This window comes from Xiphophorus couchianus, chromosome 11 (assembly GCF_001444195.1).
Source record: "Xiphophorus couchianus chromosome 11, X_couchianus-1.0, whole genome shotgun sequence".
Taxonomy (NCBI): domain Eukaryota; kingdom Metazoa; phylum Chordata; class Actinopteri; order Cyprinodontiformes; family Poeciliidae; genus Xiphophorus; species Xiphophorus couchianus.
Genome location: NC_040238.1, coordinates 10241624 through 10264295, shown reverse-complemented (window position 1 = coordinate 10264295; position 22672 = coordinate 10241624). Strand labels below are relative to the sequence as shown.

At 39.1% G+C, this 22672-nt stretch overlaps 1 protein-coding gene across 1 annotated transcript; it reads right to left on the bottom strand.

The window, feature by feature from the left end:
• Window positions 1-52: 52 nt before the first annotated feature.
• On the bottom strand, window positions 53-16921 carry LOC114153683 (protein sprouty homolog 3). Its single transcript, XM_028032381.1, has 2 exons — window positions 16034-16921; window positions 53-2786 (listed from the first exon to the last, which is right to left on the bottom strand). Exon 2 carries the CDS (start codon window positions 2719-2721, stop codon window positions 1837-1839), a length of 885 nt encoding a protein of 294 aa, XP_027888182.1. The 5' UTR covers window positions 2722-2786; window positions 16034-16921; the 3' UTR covers window positions 53-1836.
• Between the last annotated feature and the right edge of the window lie 5751 nt (window positions 16922-22672).

Sequence of the window (22672 nt, the reverse complement as noted above, 5' to 3'; positions counted from 1 at the left end):
TGAGAGTTGCCCTAAAAGTTTCAGAAAAGATCACAATTGTGTCGTAACACAGGAAGTTTCTCACTTTAATGGAAAACAATATCGCTGTCCGAAAATAAAACTGAATAAAAATAGTTATACAGCTGAAGGTCCACAATTACATACAAAAATATAGCAAAGTAATATTTAACACAACAGGTCAGTGTGTACGTCTGTGCTTATTCATGCACAGACAAGCTAAGACGTATTAATTCTTAAACCTACACACACACACACACAGGAAAACGTATGCACACGCCCACGCCTTCACACAAATACACACCCACACTCATGTAACTGTTGTATTCATTCACCTTAGATGCTCCCTTTTTGAGAATGTCTGTCGCATTTCTCTTGCATTGAAGCCTGAAGTGCTGAAATAAAAAAATATAAAGGATGACCTCATTGCAACATCAACCACCTCTTTTCCCCTCTCTTAGCATCCCTCTCTCCATCTGCCAAACACCACAACTCCTCCTGCATCCTGTCCGCTCTCCTCCCTCCCTCCCACACTCCGGTCTTCTATGGCCCATTAAGAGCTAACAGGAAGCTAATTGCCTGTTTGATCAACTCTCTGTGGGCCTGGAACTGGAGGCTTTTAGCCGTCTGAGCTTTAGAGGGAAGACAGATGAGGCAGGAGGGAGATACAATATAAATGCCTCGTGTCTACTTTCTAGTTGGATTGTCTTAGTTCTCTTCCATCTGTCTGGGTTGAGTCTTCGTCAGATGTAATTATGACCGAAAACTTCAAAAGAACAAAAGGCAAGCTCTTCTTATGGTAAGTTTGCTTATTAACAAAGCTAACCCTCATAAACCAAGGTATTACCTGATTGGTGGATGAGTAAATAGATAAGAAAAAGAGGAGTGGAGAAGGAAGATGGAGGTCAGTCAGTGGGGTGAGGCTGGCGACAGACTGACTTCAAGAGGAAACCTGACCAGACTCCTGGAGCTTGACTAAAGCAGCACAGCTAAAAATAAAGACAAGGGAGGCTTCTTCTGCTGACAAAACAACACACACACACGCCCACCCACACGCACACAGGTTGTACAGTAGGAGACACACAAACACATTCGCACGCTGCCTTGACACAATGGATGCATCCTCTCTGGTTTAATAATCCCCGGTTCAGTTCTGGGTGGAAAACATCGTCCATCCACCTCACAGTGCTTTTCTTTTACAAATGAGCTTAATAGCATTTAAATTCACTTAGTCAGTACAGTGGATGGTCCCATTGTTTGGTTTCAAATTGTGAAGACAGTCACTTTATGGCCTTTATGCTTTGCTTTGCCCTAGTCAAGCAGTCAACGAAGCAAAAAGATTTAAGTTCTTCCCTTTTTGTCCTTAGATTGCAATAAGTGCTCAGAACATCACTTCACGATTAGTTTCAGTGCTTGCTCTGAAATTCTGTTTCTGAAGAACGGATATCCTGTTGGCGAAGACTGTACACGCCGCCACGGGTCAGTCACTCTTCTCTGTGCTCCACTAGAACCTTCTGCAAAGGGTGGGGAGGAAGGAGGTTTAACAATAAATAAATAGATTTTATCACGCTGAGATAACAAGACAGAAGGCAAAGAGAGGTTGTTCTTGTCTGAGAGTCTGGGTTAAAGATAGAGCTCTTTTTTTCAGGCATTAAGTCTCCAACATGAACAGGCACAGTAGGTCTTTGGTCCCCCCTGAGTTGGAGATCTAAATTCAAAGTATTTTAGGAGAACAACATTTGATGTTGGGTTTGTTAGGTTGGTATTTGTAGGCAGATGGATCACAATGTCATAATTTATTTTGGGGGGGTTTGATTTTCTCCCCCAACTCTAAACGTGTCATAGCGACTTTTCCAGGTCTTTGTTTCGTAGCGGTGGGTGACCGGCGTTAGGGTTGGAGGCAGAAATTTTGCGGCACACTGTGTTGGTGTTGCTGCACCTGCAGCCAGGCCGTGTTGCTCGGTCATGGACGCACTGGCATAGTGCAAGACACATCCTGGCAGGGGGGTAGCAGCAGAGGCAGGGCAGACAGAGCGCCAGCAGCGCCATGGTGCTCCAACGAGCGCAGGCGTGGGCTGCAGCGCAGGAGCATGGCCGATCAGCGCAGTTATCCTCGTCATCTTGGGCAGAACAGTGATAGAACAGGCCTTTCACACAACACAAGCAAGTACCATACTCCACGGCGCTCTCGGCAGAGCAAAGACAACGTTGCTCACAGGCCCAGCAAGAAGGCAGGCGGCGGGGGCTGCAGCATTCCTGACACTTGCAGCGGCCACATCGCTCACAGATGAACAAATGTTCAGCCTCCTCGTCTGTCAGGCCTTTACCGAAGGAAGTGTCGGACTTAAGCTCCCCTTTAGGCTGAGAGTGGATCACTGAACTGAATCCAGAGTGAGATGGCGTCAAACCTGCCAGAAGCCGCTGATCGGATGTGGCACTGGTCCGAGAAATCGAGGAACTCACAGTGCTGGAGCGGCTCAGGTGTGCCAGATGAGCATGCTGCTGCTGACTTTGACTGCGGGACAGAGCAGAGGAGAAAGAAGAAGGCTGGGGGTGATGGCTGTATACTATACGGTCCTCGTGGGCGTAGTAGAATCCAGACTGGGATCCCGGTTCCAACGCCACTGGTCTGTCCACATAGTCATTGTTGGCCCGAAAGGCCCGTATCTGGTCAAGTGAGAGTACTGAGTCCTGCTCATTTCTCAGGGAATGAGTGTGTTCCATCCTGGGGAGCCAGCAGTGTGGCACCGGGGTAGGGGATCCCAAATCTCAAGGGACATCAGACATTTCTGCAAATGCACAGAAGAAGAGAGAAAGCTGCTTCAGTTGTTGGTGCTTGAGTTATCTGAGACAATCAAAAGTTGTCAAAACATTTCTAGTTCAAGTTTATTTGTGTAGCATATTTCAGCAACAAGGCAGTTCAAAGGGCTTTTCATCATAAAAATATCATACAGTCACCATGAAACAAGCAATAAGCATTACATTTTGTCAATTGTCATCATCAAAATCATCAATACTCATCATGTTGATCAGTGTTGCATTTAGAACTAACCAAAGACAACTCCACACAGGCAGGCTTCAAGCCTTGATTTAAAGGAACTCAGTGTTTCAGCTGTTCTGGTACTTTCTGGAAGTTTGTTACTGATTTGTGGAGCAAAAATATTTTAAGTCTATTCTTTGAGCTACAGGAGCCAGTGGAACGGCTTATTTCTGTTTCACCCAAATGTTTTGTTATTGTTGTGAGTTGTTTGCTAATTGCAATTTTGTTATTTGCTGCTGTGGCACAAAGTCATTCTACCTACAGTATCTACCTACTTGTCTGTCTGTCTGTCTGTCTAATTTTAACAACCAAGTCATGCCTGAACAGGTTGCTGTTGCAGGCAATAAACCTAAATACAGCCTTCAGAGATTTTTGAACATTTGGTTAACCCTCCTGTTAAGTTGCGGGTCAAATTGACCCGTTTCAAAGTTTAAAATTTTTTTTAAATAGTTGGAAGTATTTTTTTTGCATGAAAATTTTTCTATCTATCTTAATAGGTGCAATCTACATATAAATTGAAAATGTATTCATTTTACACATTTTCAACCCCCCTGTGTCTACTTTTTACATACATACTGTTCGGGTCAATTTGACCAGGCAGTCAAGTTGACGGGCAAAAAAGGATTAAATAATATCTAATTCTATATGCGTCCTTGCAGCTTTGAACCATATTTCACTACACATGGTGTAGTGAAATATGTCACACACCACACAAATACATGCACACCCCCACACACAAGCCCACTTTCTCACTATTCTCTTTACTTCACTAGGAAACTGCGAGAAAGCAGGTGTTCACACAACTTTTGACGGGAACCTTTTCTGTTTCCAGTTTCCACCTACACTGAGTGAAACTTAGTAGAAGTGGAGGAAAACATAAATACTCTCTGCATGACTCATTTATCTTGATTTTAATCAGCGGGTCAATTTGACCCAGAACAGTATGTGTGTCTCAAGTTCAATTATAACGATCACCCATTGAAAAAAAATCTAAATGTAATATAAAAAAATTGACAAAAGATGAATTTCAAGGAAATTATTGTTTTTTTGTTTGTAGGTTTTTTTCAGTGGACATTAAAAATGTAAATTCCATTTTTTATGTCCAAATGAGTAAATGAGAAGGTTGTCGTCATTGATCCTTCATTTGTGAGGAATAAAAAAACATCATTGCACAAATGTTGATTGAAATGGTTAGTATTGGAGTTAATAATCAGACACCAAAATGTTTTGGAGGAATCTTTTGGTTTCTGACACTATGGCATGATTAAACACTCCCCGGGTCAAATTGACCCACAAACATTATTGCTGTACCTCAGAAACAAACATAACAGGAGGGTGAATAATTAATTTTGGCAGCAGAGGCTACAAACAGTCATCCGCCGTGTCACTCTGACCGTGGAGGATCTCTGCTTCTCAAACTAACAGTTATTAGCCTGCCAGAAGCAGAGCGACGCGACCCGCTAATTCAGCATCTCTTAAACACAGCAGCTGCTGCTGGCTGCTGCTGCTGCTGCGGGAAATCACTCCCATCTGCAGACTGAGGCTAAATCCTTCCATTCCGTTCTCTTGAATTAACTAAGGTATTTTTAGTGCAATTTGAGTCATTATGTTAGTATGTTTTCAGTAAAAATCAAAAATATAAGTATTTTTAAAGTTTCTACCTTCATAGTTTTAGTATCGCTTGGGAGAAAGCACAAGTCAAAAACGAATGCAATTAGTTTTAGTATTTCGATGACCAAAAGCTTATTTTTAATGATGCAACTCTGAAAACCGCAAGTAAAAAAGCCCAAACATTTGGCATCAATAAATGTCCATGGAACTGAAGATATGTGGGTTTCTGTGGTCTGAATATGTAAACACAGTTCGGTGGGTCTGGTTTCCTGGCAGTGTTACAGATTTCTGTTACAAAAAGAGAAAGAAATGAAACATTCCTCCTCAACTTGTTGAGTTAATCTCTTGAGAAGCGTCACTTGGTTTGGACATCAAACTGGACAGAAAACAACAATTGTGAAGGCACAAAGAGGACCAAACATGTTTAAGGCGAGCTGGTTTATACTTTTGAAAGTTTGGTTGTCTCATAACAGAACGGTAATAAGAGGTAGATGGAGACCAGTTAGTCGATTAGTATCTACCAATTGTTTAAAGAAATATTCAAGTATAATTTTTGAGGAAACATTGCTTAGTATAAAATAATCCGAAAATTATATGCAACTAAATCAAATTATTTAATAGATTTGAGAGTGTAAATAGTCATATATTGCTATAATTTATCAAAATGAAAATAGGTTTGAACAAAATGGCAATATGTGGCTGTAAAAGTGGAAAGGACGCACCATCTTCAATAATCACACAGCAAGGCATAAATACACAGTAAAATATCTGTCCGTGCAAATGTCCAAGGTCAAGAGGTCACTGCCTCACCCTTCAAAAGATAAATTGAAATGTGTTTTGAACAGAAGATTGTAAAGATGGTTAAAAGAGTAAGAAACAACAGTATTATATAACCTGATATTGTTTTTGAGGCAGGTAAAGTATTTTATGAGTTATCAGCATAAAGTGAGATGATATTTGACTGCAAATATATGTGGCACCAGAAGCTAAAGGCACATAGTCAAGAAGAAACAGAAGGACTTTAGAAAAAGTTGTGCAAAAGTAACAGAATTATGTTTATGCTTTTATCCAAACTGACTTATTTATTTTTTCTATTGTTTTTGGACCTAATATAGGTGGATAAAACCTGAGAACAGCAGTTCATCACTGGAAAGAGACGTACACTGATTAATTAGTACTTTCTGGGTAACAAAAAAAACCTCATTTACCCCTTTGTATTAAAAAATATACAGAACAAATTGTGGTTTTACAGTTTCTTTTTGACTTAACGTGACCAGTCAGCCCCTTGGTTTCCTCCTTCCGCAGGTCCAGCCATAAAGCAGCAGATAAGGAAGGATGGGGCTGGTTAGACCAAGATGCATTTTTCAAATTAGTTTGAGAGGAGAGGTCCTGGTGACTAATCTCATCAGACAGAGCAGTGGCTGCAGCTCACTCCTACTCTGCTCGCCTATCAGACCATCTAATTGTTAAAAGGGAAGAGGCCTGTCGTTCATTTTCATGACCTCATATTTACTTACAACTGATGCCACCCTGAACATGGCACAGATCCCGGAAGTCATGAGAGATGGCTGAACACAACAGAGCCTAATTCTTTTCAAGCTCAACTAATTGGAGGGAAGGACTTTCTGCTCCACTTTTATTTCTCACTGTGGATATTAGACTAAGCGAGGGCTACACTGCTGCAATTTTGTTTGACATTTTTTGCTTATCTTACTGTTTTTTGTTTTGTTTCGTGTTTTTTAATGAACTGATTAGAGGATTGATTTTTTTTTGTTTGTTTTAAAGCTGAAATAACCATGTGAGGCCAGGAGAGGGCAACAATAATAATAACATCTCTAAATGCAAAGAAGAAATCGAACATCGCTGGTCAATTTCTGAGCAACTGAAGTTTTATTGACTTATTCATTTTTGCACTATTGAATCAGTTCAATCCACAACAATGTTTTATCCCAAAGGGAAACTAAATGTTGTCACATCATTCAAAACGTCATTATGGATGATGATGCTGTGGGAGGGATGGATGTCTGGTAGCAGTCAGTCTTGCGCCAAATCTGAAGTCTTTGGCTTCTTGACACACTGTTGATGTATGACAGTCTTATGCAGCTGTTATGCAGCTCAGTTTCCAAGCAGCAAAGACAATATTTCATCTTCTGGATGACACTGCTAATCCACCTTCTTTGCTTTTGCTGCTCTTGTTTATTAGTGCAATTTCCCCCGGCTGGGTTTCTAGACTGTGCAGTCAAAACTCCGATCATCCAGAGTGTTCTGCCACAACTGGTCAGTCTGAAAAACAGACATGTATTTATAACTTGTTTTAACGCCAGCCACAGCTGAAACAAAGTACTGCACATACGTGATAAATAAGATAAACGAAAGCATGAAAATAAAGTGACAAAGTGGCATATAATAATGAATGAAAGAAGCTCATTTTAAAATGCAATAAAATGGCACAGTTAAACAGATCAAATCAATACCAATAAAGATAAGTAAAATCAAGTCTCAGTTGGGTTTTCAAATGGGTTGTGAAATTGGGCAGTGAAGGAGCCTGTCGAATAATAATGGTACTTTCACCACAAAGCCAGCCAGATGTAGAACACATTGCAAAAAAATAAATAAATACATTTCTACTACTATTGTGATTTGTGGCATAAGCTAAATACCCACAGCAGCACTGTGGACTCAAAGGTTCATTAATGTCTTTAAAATACATTAGAGAAGAGACTACATTACAAAGATAAAGGAACACAGCTTAGATGTCGGGGGCAAGATCAGCAGGATTCATCTCACAGAATACTGTCCCATTCATAATCCAAAATGACAACTGCAAAACTGACAAGGAATGAGATCATACTGAAATGACAGGTCAGCCAGGTAGAGCATTAATCAGAAAAAGAAAACACCCCACAGTCACTCTGGAGGAGCTGCAGAGATTTGTAACGCAGGTAGGACTATTACTCCCCCTCTGAGATCCTCCAGACTAGTGGCAGCAGCAATTAGCAAACATCTGAGCTACTTCTCAGTCCAACACTCATAATAGGAACAGTTGGAAATGACTTCAGAAATCTTGTGATAACCTGGAAGCCGGAGTGTCGGAAAGAGTTGGAGCTTCTTAAAGAGACAGAGACCAATTTCAAGAGATCAAATTGTGAAGTCAAATTTCTGTGAAGTTATGTTTGATATATCTAGATTTTTTTATAATAATTGAAGTTAACATAGTTACTTGATTGTGCTTCAGTATGACTATGCTGAGTGTTGCTTTGGCTGGAGCTGCTTAGGAGTCTGTTATCAGTCCTCTGTCCATAGCAACTGGGAGAAGAGTTGGCGTGTGTGTGTGCGTGTGTGTGTTAACGGTTGGTTAAGCTTAGGCATAAATGCATTTACTAAAATGAATGGAAGTCAATACAATGTCCTCAGACCAACAGAAGTACAAGGGTATGTGTGTTAAAGGAAGTAGGAGGGTGGGGCAGGCAGCATCCCCCTCTCACATTACAAGTGGAGCTGAAGGATGTGTGTGTGTCTGCGTGTGTTTTTTATGAGTCACATGTTTGTTATTGTCTGAGGATTCTGGAAAGCTGGCTTCCCAAAACACGGTTTCCATGGAGACATCTTCCAGTAAATGGATGTGGGGTACAATCTGCAGCAGTCACTTAAACGACAGCTTTGTGTAAACATATAACCAATATCGAAAGTGAAAACAAATGAACAACGTATGACCTTAGTACACAGTATGGCAATTAATATTATTATTATTCCCTGCTTGTAACTTATAGACCCTACAAAGTAAACATTTGTTACTTGTGTAAGCAGCAGGTGGCAACCTGCTAACTAATCACACAGCAATGCATGTGTAACGCCACTGAGGTCCATTTTGGTTCAGGCAGGACAGTTTTTATTTGGATCTGTTCCAACTACAGATTGTTCTTACAGTTGCAGTTTGAAGGTTGGAACAGATACTGTGTTGGATTCATGAACAAGGAAAAAAAAAACATGATGGGTGAGACTTGTAAAAGGTATTTGCTGTTGTATGTTCACCCAGATATTCTCATTAACACACACTTTTCCCTTTCACTCAATTTTCCATGGATATTTTCAGAAACCGCTGTTTTAGCATCAAGTTGTTGACTGTCATTTACAGCCTGATGGACAAGTGTCAACTCAGCAGTCTTCCAAACAGCATGGCCATGATTTAACGTTTCTTTAGTATTCTTATTTTCTGTGGTAAGGTATGATTTTTATTTATAATTAGCTTCAAGACATAATCATCACCATTAACAGAACACCTGAAACATATAGCTATCTGTTTTAAGGGGCTAAGAATTATTTTTGCTTTTTAATTTGGTTGCTTTTTGTATTTACACCTTCTCATAATAAATGACAGACCTGTGAGGAATTTGAAAGCACTTTATTTGTATTTACTTGATCTGCTCTAATTAAATATCTAAAACACTAAAGTAAACTTGAGATTGGGTTAAGGATGAAAGCTGCAAATTCAGCTGAACTAGATCCTGAACTATTAGATCCACACTGTATTGCCTAACATCTGCAAGTAAAATTGTTATGGAATTTGAATGGTTTAAATACTGATATAAACTTGTTATTAGGTAGTAACTACAAGTCAGTTACCAAATACTCTTAATACTAGATTAAAATCACTGATGCTGTGGTTAGTTTGAGCTTGAAGTCTAATTCTGAATTTCCATTTGATAATACAAGAACACCTCCTGACATTGGAATTCTGACCTAAAAAGCCTTTGAGTTCTCCAAGCAACCCTCTGGCATTGTACTGAAAAACCTCCATTTGTGATATTGCGTTGCTATGGCTACCTGTAGTTAGCTAAGCCAACTACCAAATACTCTCTCTTTTTTTGGACATAGAACTAGACCGTGCTGAGCTTCCACTTAGATGATTTTCTGACTTGCACTTTGACCGTGGTCAGGTTAAGTCATCATAGGATCAAACAGAAATGGATGAAATTCCTGCATACAACATAGAATAAATGAAAATAAACGGCACTGTAGCAGACCAAACTGTGAAAGAGAGAGAGCTGATGTTTTCAGAAGCTGTCAGCAGTAACCTGAGGAAAGCGCTCTGGGGGAGTATCAGTGATGACTGAGCCCCTACCCCAGGACACACTCACACACACACTTTTCCATCACTCCTTGCAACAAAAACACTATGTCTGTCTTTGCTGCAACATAACTATTCCACACATCAAATTTCTAATCACTATTCAGTTTGGCATATGTATTTTAAATACATATGACATCCATCCAAGAAAGTTTTTTTTTTTTTTGTCTTTTATTTGTACCGTAATTTATTATTACAATTATTATTATTACGGTTATTCTTTCCTATGTGGAAACTGTCCAACCTGGCACTTATTCTTTTAATGGTGTGTTACTTACAGTTATTTTCTTTTGATGTTTAGTTTCTGTCTTCAAAACCACAGTTCATACTATCCTGTAGTGTGGCTTATTTAAACAAACATTAAAAATACTTTGCATAGGGCTTTTCTGTTTTACTCTGATAATTACTTTTATCAGCTGCAGCAGCTCTCCCGTGGGTTTTGTCAGGGTTAGTTACCATAATCTTTCCTTTACAAATCTCAAGATGTTTGTGTCAAGTCCTTTGCACTGTGTAATATTGTTACCAATTGCTTTTCTGGTGGTAATCTTTCCATAAACATAAATGGTCATATTTTTTGCAGTCTTAATCATATCACTCTAGTTCTGTTCTCCCTACATTGGCTTTCTAATGATTTCGATGTACAGATTAAAATTACGTTGTTTTGGCAAAGCTTTTTCAAATATGTAAACAGGTCAGCACATAAGTCCTATCAGACATAAAAATATATATTTATATCAAATCATGATCATATTTTCTATCTTTTATCAATATGTTTATTCTTCTTGGAAGTGATACTAGCACTACTAGTGGTGCAGCCAGAGTCCCAACTTCAATTGGAAAGAGACTCTATCCGATTGTAAAATAATAATAATAATAATAATAATAATAATAAAAAAAAAAAAATCCAAGTTTTAAAAATTCAATTGAAGGTTTACAAAAACCATCAAATGAATCAAACTGAGCTTCTCCTACAAATCACCACTAATTGGAATTTAAACAGAATAGCACAAATACAGTCTATCATGTACTGAGTACACTACTCTATTAAAGCAACTACAGTGCAGTTAAATTGTTTAGTTGCTTGTACATGCAGTTGTTCTTGTTTGAAAAATTGTGCAAACTCAAACACCCCAGAGCAGTGCATTACAAATATAACATCCCATAATCAGCATGCCCATATAAGGCTTTAGAGACCTCCTGCCTTGATTTGAATCACTATCAGCTGTCTGAGTTATGGGTGAATGCTGCAATAAGCTCCATCCAACAGGCTGAATATCTCATTAGCATGCAAAGTGTGTATCCATGACAACTGAAAGAAAGACCAACAAATACTGCAGTCCTTTAAAATATTATTAATTTGTACAACAAATTATGCAACAATTACACAAAATCTTACCAAGTATTATTGGTCTAGTTTCTAGTCCAAATTTCTTGGTACACTTCAAATAAAAGAAACTTTTCAGCAAGATATAAGAGCTTTTTTTAAGTCAATAATTCTTTCATATTGATTTTAAAAACCGTTTCTGTTTCATTGGAAGATTATTTCCCTTGAAACAAAAGAAACATCTTGTTATAAGAACAGTAGTTCTTTTTCATCCACATTAAGGAATTATTGGTTTAAAACAAGCTCTTATATCTTGCTGAAAAGTTACTTGTAAGTTCATTTTCTCTCATTTGAAGTGTACTATGATATTCGGATTAGAAACTAGACCAAAACCACTAATATTTTGTGTTGTTTCAGTGTAGAACTCCAGGTATTGTTAAATACACTAGATTGTTTATATAGTTGACAATGGCACACATGTTACTGCTAATGTAGCTGCCCAAAACAGAAAACAGTCCCCCTTAAAATAAAGTCACTTTTTCTAAATTAAAGCAGTGTTTTTGGATTTGCATATAAATAAGCACTTTATACATTTTCATTTTCAAATGTTCTGTTTATCAATGCATCATGAAGGCCTTAAAAAGCCCAAGTCTTAATCTTGGGCGTCGCTCATACAGCTGACAAATTGTGTACAAAAAAAAAGTTTTATATCCACAAATTTTAGTCAAGTTTTTCAAATATGAATATCAATATTAAATAAACAAAGTAAATACATCCAACATTTACCAAATGAATCATCTGCTGTCTCAATTTTGGTGAAAAGAGATGCTGAGTAAAAATTGCAAAAGGGGTGAATGAACTTATCAGCTTGTCTGACTTCCTGACTGTCACTGAACTCAACCTGCTGAACTTCACTGATGTTAATCATCTTTTGGCGTCAGATGACATCATGGTTTCAGGCTATTTTAAAACAGACAGCAGAGTTTGGAATGAGGAGGGGTCGCCCTTCCCTCTCCGCTCTTTTCCCATTTTCCTTTCCTCCTCCTTCCACTCACTCTTTCAACTGCTTTTCAGCCATTCAGTCCTGCTGACCTTTCCTTTAACTCTTTTGGCCTTTTTATCCCATTGTGCTTCCAGTTGCCAAGTTATCAAGAGGAAATGAAATAAATTTTGTAAACTGCAGTGTTTTTCAAGAGTGGCAATACATATTCATTTTATTTTACTACCACCACACCACTGAACCTAAGCTGCACACTGCATTAAGAAAATTCTTTTTAAGTTTCAAATGTCTTCTCAGTTGTCTTATAGTCTAATATAGAAAAAATTGTGTTCATCTTTACGTACAAATACCCCGAGTGTTTCAAACCAGCAGAATTCACCAGGTCAAATCTTTTAATGTCATCACTTCAGATTTTTCTGGTTCTATGATTTTCCCTTTAAGGACAAGTCTGGCACTAAAACCCAGGGGCCTTCCTTCCAACGCCCTCTGGGAGCTCAGCAGAATTCAATGACAATAAACTCGACAAGATACCGGATGTGCCGAATCTGACCCCAGCGGAAAGACTGAAATAGACACTGCAGACCAGAAAGTCCAGGCATGGGAAGGAGGAAACGAGGAAGAGAGAAGAGCCAGAGAATGAGTGAACGATGTACGTTTGAAATTATGAAAATGAAAGAAGTAGAGACTATATGACCCAGTTGTTTACATATTCAAATAGAGATGTAAATAAATAACAGAAATTAATAAAAGCTCAAATCAAAATAGATTACCTACAAAGGAGAAATCCTATGATCCATCAGCTGGTAGGCTACATAGGACATAAAGTTTTTCCACAACTAACTGGATATTTCTGCCCAGTTATAAGAAGGAGTACGGATGTTTCGAACCTGGATTTAATTTTAGTTTTAATTGCACTTATTTTACCAGATGAGACAGCTGATTTCTAGTTCTAATTTACTGCTCTGTGTTACTATGATACTGCCATACAATCAAAAAAGAGGAACAAAAGTGAGAAATAGCTGGTCTTTAATTCTAAATTCCTCTGAGGAACAAACTCAACCAAAGACATATGCTACGTAACCAATATGTTTAGTTTGAATGTTGCAAGAGCATGAAAAAGGAATGGTAAAATCAGTCTTTAAGCGAAAGGTTCTTTTTCACAGATGAAACATGGAAATAATTCTAGGTCATTTTACAGTTTCAAAGCAACATTTGTGTGTAACATAAGATAATATAATTTGATAATTTATTAGTCTCCTGTAGGAAAAATTTGTCTAGAAATCAGGGGCGAAACTGCTGTACAACAAAAAGAACAGCACGTCCAAAAAGGACAATAAATAAATACATAAAAACACACATTTTCATTCATATGCAATACATCCTCTACATGCTACTCTTGATCACCGTCTGGCCTCAAGAGATTACTTTATATCACAATAAATGAAAATAGAATGCTAAAGGTTAGATAAGACATATCTTTAGCATTATTCACTACTGATTTAACTGAACCCTTAAAATGCAGCTTAAAAGTAAGCGGTGTCCTCAGAATGATAAAGTGCACTAGCTACTTGCTAAGTAAAAGATTAGCAAAAGATCCTACACAAGATAATACCAAGAGAGGGGCTAGCATAACCATTTTAAAGACCAAATTGTCCAAATTAAAATCATTATCAGGAAAACCTATTGAGGACAATACTCAGAAACTTAAAGTTGAAGATTTCTCACTAAGCTTGACTACAAAATCCAAAATGGCTGCCTTACGATTGGTTGCACTCTGGAACACCAGAGGGCTTGGAGGAATGTCAAACCTAATTCAAAGTTACAACTTTTAAGAGATCATGATATAGCTAGCATAACATGTTAGCTAAGGTAAAACTAGCCAGCTCTTTACTCATTTTGACTGTCATTTGATAAGTTAAAATATGCATATAGGTTTGAAGTAAACTACCAAATGCTAATGTTTTCCCTGTTAGACGTACCAACCTCTAAGAGAACATTATTGTGATTAAGTTACAGCTAGTATAACATGTTAGCAAAGGTAATGCTGGCTAGCCCTGCAGTCATTTTGGCTTACTAAAAGTTCAAATTGACCACCAGAATGGGTATGAAAGAAAATTAAGCAATGATTAAAGTCGTGGTTGACATACAAGCTGGAAGGGGCTAAAAAATAAGCTGGTCTACTTTATTGCATTGAGGAGCCATTAAACTGTGCATTTAGGATGAACAATCTAGTGTCATGGATGAGTATTTCATCTTGTTGGAAAATCTGCAACCAAACAGCAAAGAAATCTTAAGGATTTAGATAGTTTCTGTCAACAGCAGTGGGTCAGAATCAATCCTGCAAAGCACTAAAAGCCTGGTGAAATATCTCAGTGCTTTTATCTCTTTCTCCAACAATTTCTAAGTGGTGCTGCAATGAGATGAAATACTGGTTCTCAAGTTTTTTTTTGTTTTTTTTTTAATCTGGTCTCTGTTTAAATGAGGAGACTTTAAGAAACCAGCAGGTGATCAATTTTTTTTTTCATTCCACTGCAGTTCTTACTAGAAGAAAGTGAGATGTGGAGGATTTTTGACTTTTTTCTCCAGCACATCTTACTTTTTATGTCTTCCCCAAAGATCAATGTTCCATACTTGCTGAATGAAATGTTACCATCTCTTAGCTGTTTTATTGTTGAATGAATTAAGAATATATTTGCTTCATATCTACACTTCTTTCTTTCCACCCTTCATTCTGTGTAGGTAACTTCTCCTTCCAAACAGCTGTCCATTTGCCCAACTATGGTGAACACTTCTTCCCCTTGCCCACCCATTTCTCCCTCCCTGCATCCGATTCATTTTCTTTCTTTCCGTTCTTCCCATCAGTCCATCCCATCATTTTCTCATCCACCCGCCCCTCCAGTCCCAACCCAACGTAGATGGGTATTGACGTTCCACATCCGACCTTGAGGACGATCAATCCCGGCCTCATATGTCCCCAATGCAGTTACATGTAAACTGCTCTGGAGCTAAGTATTGGTTTTAGAAGTGGAACAGCTGGAATAAAGTTACCTTAACTTCATCCCAAAGCTGCTGAGTAAAAACATATCTAGAAATTTTACGGGGTTTTACTAGAGTGATGAAATAGATACACCACAGGGTTGACCATATTTCAAAAAAGACAGTTTTCTATTTCAAATGACCTTCTTATGTGATGCAACAGTTAAATTACAAGATGAGCAGAAACACGTCCTGCTGATGAAACCTACTTGTTACAGATGGTGAAATGTTGACTACTGGCAGTTTTACGCTGTATATTTATAGGTTTGCATGTTGAAAAGTGTTATTTTATTCTTTTAATAAGACTCTTAAAATATGTACAAAATGTTTGTAATATTTAACTACAGTGTTAATAATGCTCTACAACTATATTTACTGCATACTTATTTGCATTCGTATTTTTTCTCACCAGCATTGTTGTTGCCATGATACATTTCATGTCTATAAGCCGTTTTCCTTTGAGATGTTGATTAATGAGACTTTTAGAGCAGCATTTGCACTATTTGTATGTTCTGTTCCATGATCAAATATATTCAGAAGGAGAATTTAGAAGGCTTTTAATTCCAAGGGATGCGCACAAACATGAGCAAACAACAGTACTTACATGTAGTTATGTCAGTGTGGTTATTTAAAGTGTTGCAGATTTAAACAATTATTCCTGAGAGATTGTTATTTTAGTTACTGAAATTTAAAAACTTACACTGCTTCTTAAGTGCAAACAAACTTTAAACAGAGTAAATTTTAGGATGCAAACTCTGCTTCCACCTTTACAACAAGGAGTTTGAGTGGCTCTGAATTTCCTCGAGAATCTTGAAACCATTCTTTCGCTTCAAGGTCAGGCAACTCACCAATAGATCATGATGGGATCGAATGGCGACAGGATGAGTTTATGCTTACCTCTGACTGGAGGGAGATCCATTCCGCGGCGGTGTGCCGGTGCGTCCCGGATGTGAGCGTGCAGAATCCCTACAGTTTCTTTTTGTTAAAACACATAAAAGTAAACCAGGTCTTGTGGTCTTGTTGGTATCTGTTTCTAGGCTGGGAGGATGCTCTTTCTCAGTTTGAAGCACCCTTCTCCTTTTCCTCCTCCTCCTTCTTCCCGGACCTTTTCTGTTCCCGGGCGCTTCCTCTCCAGGTCACCCCGCTCTTCACCTTCCAAAAATAAGCCAACTAGTCCTTTTGTGTAAACTGCATAAAAACAGAGCCTCCCCCCAGCCCTTCTCTGTCCTTGCTCAACAGAGATTCACTTTGGAATGGCTGCTCCCGATGCTGGAATCATGTCAAACAAACAGGCACATGTATGGCTTTGGTATATTTTGTCTGCAGTTCTCAGAGCAGGAAATGAGTCTTTAGATGCCTGAGAGTGAATCAGAAATATCTCCACACAGTAGCTGAACTTGCAGTGTGAAAACTTGATTGCAAAGGAAAAAAATGCAGCTTTTGGAGTTTGAATGAGAGGAGATACGAGTCAGAATTGCTAGGTAAAAAAAAAATCTCTTCTTTGTTATTTATAAAAACTCTCCCTGTCTTTCTGTTGTAGTTTCCTCTCCTCTTTCTAAGAGATGAATGACTGAGAGCTGCATGCAGTCTGTGTCTCTCTTTCACACACACACATTATCTCCGGTCAGCCCTCCTCCTTTCCCGTCTCCAACTCCTCCCTCTTTCATCACTGAATTCAGCTCAATTCACTTAACTCCTCTTTACCATGACTGGGCAAAAGTTGGATTTAAACAAGCTCTGGAATCAAGTCAAGATGCAGAGGAGGAACGTTTAAAAAAAAAAAAAATCAAATTTCATTAATACAGAACTGATTCATCAAAAAATCCAAATGGAAGAATTTATGTTCATAGTGTGAAGTCATTTTTGGCAAACTAGCTTCAGTGTATCAATAAAACTTTGACTTGCATGCTGAACATCATCAATAAAAAAAATAAACAATTTATATATGTTTTGATGCAGCAGCAAAATCATGGCCCTCAGCTGGTGGCGATTTGGATGAAGTAGCATTGGAGGGATCAAGGAACCTGTTTGGACAATGTACTCAACTCTGGTACTTGAGTAAAAGTGTTGATGGTCAAATCTTACTCAACTACAAGTAAATGTTGCTCAACTTAAAGTGCCATAATACTTACTTTTGAGAATACATAAGTATTCCAAAGTGCATTTTGAAACTACTCAGGTATTTAAAAGTACAAGTTATATTTTTCTAATATCAATACATTGTTATATTAGTCCAAAGTACAATATTTGTCTTTGAAATGTAGTGGAGCTTAAGTTATAAGTTTCCCAAACAATAAATACTCAAGCAAAGTAAAGATTCATTAAAAAAAAAAAAAAAAATTGTTTAAGTACAGTACTGAAGTAAATGTACTCTGTTACCGTCCACCACTACCTGTTTCTGGACCCCAGCAGTGATGGTGCATTCAAGCTGCAGGAGGCCTTTTTAGGTCTTTGTTGTTCTTGTGGACAAGTACCAGATAGCCAGGAGATCCAACTGTTGGCAACTGCACTGAGGCAGAGCAGTACAATAGACTGAAGGCATTCAGTTTAAAGGATTCTGCATGGTCGAACCGAACCGCTGAATTTGGCTCAGATTATTGCAGCTGCTTGACGAAAATTGCCTAATTGTATTCTCAGCCTCATGTCATCTGCCCCTTTTTATCACAACCCCTGGAGTGAACTTTTCGTCCCCTCTCCATGCAAGCCTGTTGTGTGATTGGTCTGAATTTTGGCTCACTGATGCCTTCTGGGGTTTTTTTGGTTTATTTTTTTTTGCTCGACTTGGTGCGTCTTTTGGACCATAAAAGGCCTATGCGAAAATTAACATCCGAAAATCACTTAACCGCTCGTTAACAGTTTGACTTTGGTCCGACTCTGAGCATGCTGGGCCTGTCAGGCACTCAAAAGTTAAATTAAGATCATTTCTACAAAGGAATACTCTCAGGTAGAAAACAAACATCATAGTGGTACATCAATCAGTTTTTATAGCTAAAACACAATTTGTGAGGAATTTGTGTTTTATAATTTGTGAGGAATTTGTCAATAAAACCGTTTGTTTAGCAATTCTGAAATCTGTTCATTTCTAGACTAAGGACAGTCTAGAAGTGAAAGTAATCATGGAGATTGCTACTCTTTCCCCTCATTCATTTGTTCAGTAAGTGACATCACTGCCTGATCATCCTGAAAATGCTGCACGACTGTAATACGAAACCTGTCTTTTGTGTGTGCAGCGGTGTGGGAAAACTCATTCATGTGTGTTTGGGTGCGCAAATGAACCTTCTTTTCTTTTAGTCTCCGTCCTTACTCAGCAAGATCTGAGCTACAGCAAGATACACTATGTGCAAGCGCACACACACACACATACACCCAAATGAATGTAATTGGACACTGGTCCCTAATGGGGTTGAGGGGGAGCTCTGTTTCCTGTTGAGAAAAGTATCTGAGATGAAACAAACTGCTGATAGAGAGACATTAAGATGGGAAAAAGACAATGAGATTATCTAAAAGAAACCAAATCCACCTCCAGTGAAGAAGTGCCGTCTTCCCAAGAAGTATGAGGCATCTTCTTAAAAGGTCGAATGGATCTCACAAAATTCATACTGTAACTCACTAATTTGACAGAAATACTTTATAGACTTATTTAATCTCTTTTTTGATATTAAAAAAACAATGAAAACAGTGTCTCATAAATGTCAGTTTTCTCATTAAATTCAATTCAGGCTTGAAATCAGAAAAAATGATCAAACGACATGACCGCGGCAAGGGATGCAGTAGTTTCCTTAAATACATCGGCTTTTTTTTTTTTTTACCACATACGTATCTGGTCTTTAAGTCAACTTTTTTTGTTTCTGATAGCTGCATCCTCAAAGAAACATTCTGCAAAACAAGCAAAAGAACAGCTTAATATCCGCTCTGTCGACAACGAAGAACTTGCTAGGCTATTTAAGATAGCCATAGCAGATGCTATCAAGGAAAAAATTCCCCACGCTGATGGAGGAAGTGGTCGCCCAACTTTCAGCCAAAACACAAGCCAGGGTGGCCATAAAGTCTGAAAGGGCATCCCTGAAAGCATCCAACATCCAATGGAAACCATTTCATCATGTCAGTTATGTAGAGGACTTTCCAAATCAATTTCCAACTAGGGATCAAGAAGAGGAATGTTGTAATGCAGCAACTAGCTAATTGCCATTGGTAGCGTATTAGTCTATTGTTTGAGACAGAACAGTGGTAGGTCAGATTATTCATAAACAAAATTTTGTTAATCTGTTTCTCTTCAAACTGTCTTTCTGTTGTCAGCTTGAAAATGCTCTTGTAACATTTAAAAACCTACTTCATTCTGCAGATAGTCAAACATGGATGCCAACTAAGCAAAAATAAGTTGACTGAGATGAAAGTAGTAGATGGGAAGTAATGTTCTGGGTCATGCAGAGATCAATGACACATGGCCTGATTAAGAGCATCCAGCTGACAAAGTCATTTATTTCTGCCGGCTCTCTTCTTTCCACACTCCACACTGAGTTTCTGTGTATCTGTGTAGGACAACGTTGCATGTTATTGTGTGTTAGTGACAAACACCTCCTGGACACAGAACAGAAATCCCACCCATAGAGAAAATGAGAGTCAACTTACACAACACAGAACAATATGTGTGTCATGTGACCAGAACTACTTACATTATTTTACTGGGTGCTTTTATCTGAGTCTATATGGGTGAATGTTAACCTTTCTTGATGTGCTCAACGTCTGTTGTCAGGCCAAGCTTTAAAGCACAGCTCAAAATGTTTGATACAGCTAATTTCAGAATCCTATTGTTAGCCAAAACCAGTTTTTATATGTGTTTGAGATCTTTGTCCTGTTGGAAAATTTGATTGTGTCCAAGTTTCAACCATCCACTGAGGGATTTGAAGTGACACTAGGTAAAGCCCTACTTCATGCATTAGCACACCCCCAGTGCAGAATGCCAGCACTGCCATGCGTGTTCTTTAGTTTTAAAGCATCAGCTGGGCTCCTTCAGACTTACTTCCTGCAGTTCTGGAATGTCTCAAGTTTGGTCTCGTCTGGCTTTAAAAGTTTTCTCGAGAAGGCATTTTGACAAGTATAAATTTTGAAAAGGGGCTCTTTCTTGGTCACACAACACTGCTACAGGAGTTCCTACAGCTTCCAGTTCATTTCAAGCTTAAGCTTTGGAGGTTCCAGGGTTATTCCGGCACATCCTAATCAATTTCCTTCCATGTGAGTGAGACAATTCTGGCCTTCTTCCAGAAGTTGGCAAGGCAGTGACGTGTCCAAATAACTCTGTCTGCTGTTCTTTTTCTATATGTGTCCTTATAGGAAAATTTAGTAGTGCTACAGTAAGTCTGTATGAATTTGTAACAACTGTAAGATTTCAGGATGTATTGAGAGAGAAAACAAAAGTTGAAGATTGGAGCAGAATGAGGTATAAGTGATGTGAAGATGGCTGCATGGCAAGTTAATACTTGCCAGTATGACTCACAGTATGTACAAATTAGTTCTTCCAGTATGCTTTTGCCCAACTCGTTCTGGAGATATCACTATAACAGTAAGTCCTGCAGTTAAAGTTTAACTTTTAGTAAGGACATAATATTAACAATTACCATATTTTCATGGTAATTGCTAATTACCATGCAGTCAAAGTTTAACTCCTTATCACCGGGGTTTATTAACAATTACCATTCTTTCAAGGTGTTTGTGGGATATGTGTGCCACTTACACTGCACTATGACTGGAAGCAGTTTGAGGCACATTTGCAGCAATAGTCCAAGAAGAGTTAGGAGATTTACAAAACATTGGTCTTTGCTGAGATTTCTAATTACCACTTTATTATATCCATCCATCCATCCATCCATTTTCTTCCGCTTTATCCGGGGTCGGGTCACGGAGGTAGCAGCTTCAGAAGGGAGGCCCAGACTTCCATCTCACCAGCCACTTGTTCCAGCTCCTCCAGGGGAATCCCAAGGCGTTCCCAGGCCAGCAGAGAAACATAGTCCCTCCAGCGTGTCCTGGGTCTTCCCCGGGGCCTCCTCACGGTGGGACGTACCCGGAACATTTCACCAGGGAGGCGTCCAGGAGGCATCCTGACCAGATACCCGAGTCACCTCAACTGGCTCCTCTCGACATGAAGGAGCAGCGGCTCTATTCTGAGTCCTTCCTGGATAACTGAGCTTCTCACCCTATTTCTAAGGGAGAGCTCATACACCCTACGGCGAAAACCCATTTTGGCCGCTTGTATCCACGATCTTGTTCTTTTGGTCATGACCCAAAGCTCACGTGGTGGGATGAGGGTGGAAACGTAGATCGACCAGTAAATCGAGATCTTTGCTTTTTGGCTCAGCTCTCTCTTCACCACAACAGAGCGGTACAGCGCCCGCTTCACAGCAGACGCTACACCAATCCGCCTGTCAATCTCCCGCTCCCTTCTTCCCTCATTCGTGAACAAGATCCCGAGATACTTGAACTCCTTCACTTGGGGCAGGACACCCGACACCCAACCCGGAGAAGGCACTCTACCCTTTTCCGTCTCAAGACCATGGCCTCGGATTTGGAGGCACTGATTCTCATCCCGGCCGCTTCACATTCAGCTGTAAACCGTTTCAGCGAGAGCTGCAGATCACGACCTGATGAAGCCAACAGGACCACATCATCTGCAAAAAAGCAGAGATGCAGTCCTAAGGCCACCAAAACGGATCCCCTCAACACCTTGGCTGCGCCTAGAAATTCTGTCTATGAAAGTGATGAACAGAATCGGCGACAAAGGGAACACGAAGTCCAAAGTTCTTGTCCATCATAGGGGTCTTCGGGCTGCGCTTTGTCTGGTCCCTCACCTAGGACCTGTCTGCCTTGGGTGACCCTACCAGGGGCATAAACCCCAGACAGCTTAGCTCCTAGGGTCATTGGGGCACTCAAACCCCTCCACCACGATAAGGTGGCAGCCCAAGGAGAAGATTATATCTGTTATACAATTTAACAAAAAGGCTTGATGGTTCTTTTATAGAGGCAATGCAAGAAATGCTTGAATCACATTTCAATAAATTATCTAAATTTTCTATGACCCAAAATCTCACTGTTTTAACTGCCTTTAAATTTATTTTATGTTTGGTAGGGAGTCTTGAATGATGATTTTTCAAACATTCTTTGAGAGATCTTCTTTGGATTTTGACTACTTTGCACTTTTTTTCCGACCACTCCTGGTACCAAACGACAATTGCATAATGTATAATGTATGCTCAAAATCAGGTAAAAAACCAACATGTGAAGGAAGGCAAAACTACCTTAAGTGGCACTGCCACTGTAACGTACTTCTTTTGTTGTCTGTTAATTGTGCCATGCGTTTAATCATGTAAAATACTTTGAACTGCCTTGTTGCAGAAATGTTCTATGCAAGTAAATTTGACTTGACTTCAGTCAGAAGCTTTTCGGGACCCTCCTGCTCAAAGCCATCACTACCTACAACTACTAGTTGTAGGGACTTAAGATAATATGAGTTACAAAAACATTTATTTTACCTTTGGGATTAAT

What these genes read in the sequence shown, in the direction of transcription:
- LOC114153683 (XM_028032381.1), bottom strand. Translation starts at nt 2,721, where the DNA reads ATGGAACACACTCATTCCCTGAGAAATGAGCAGGACTCAGTACTCTCA.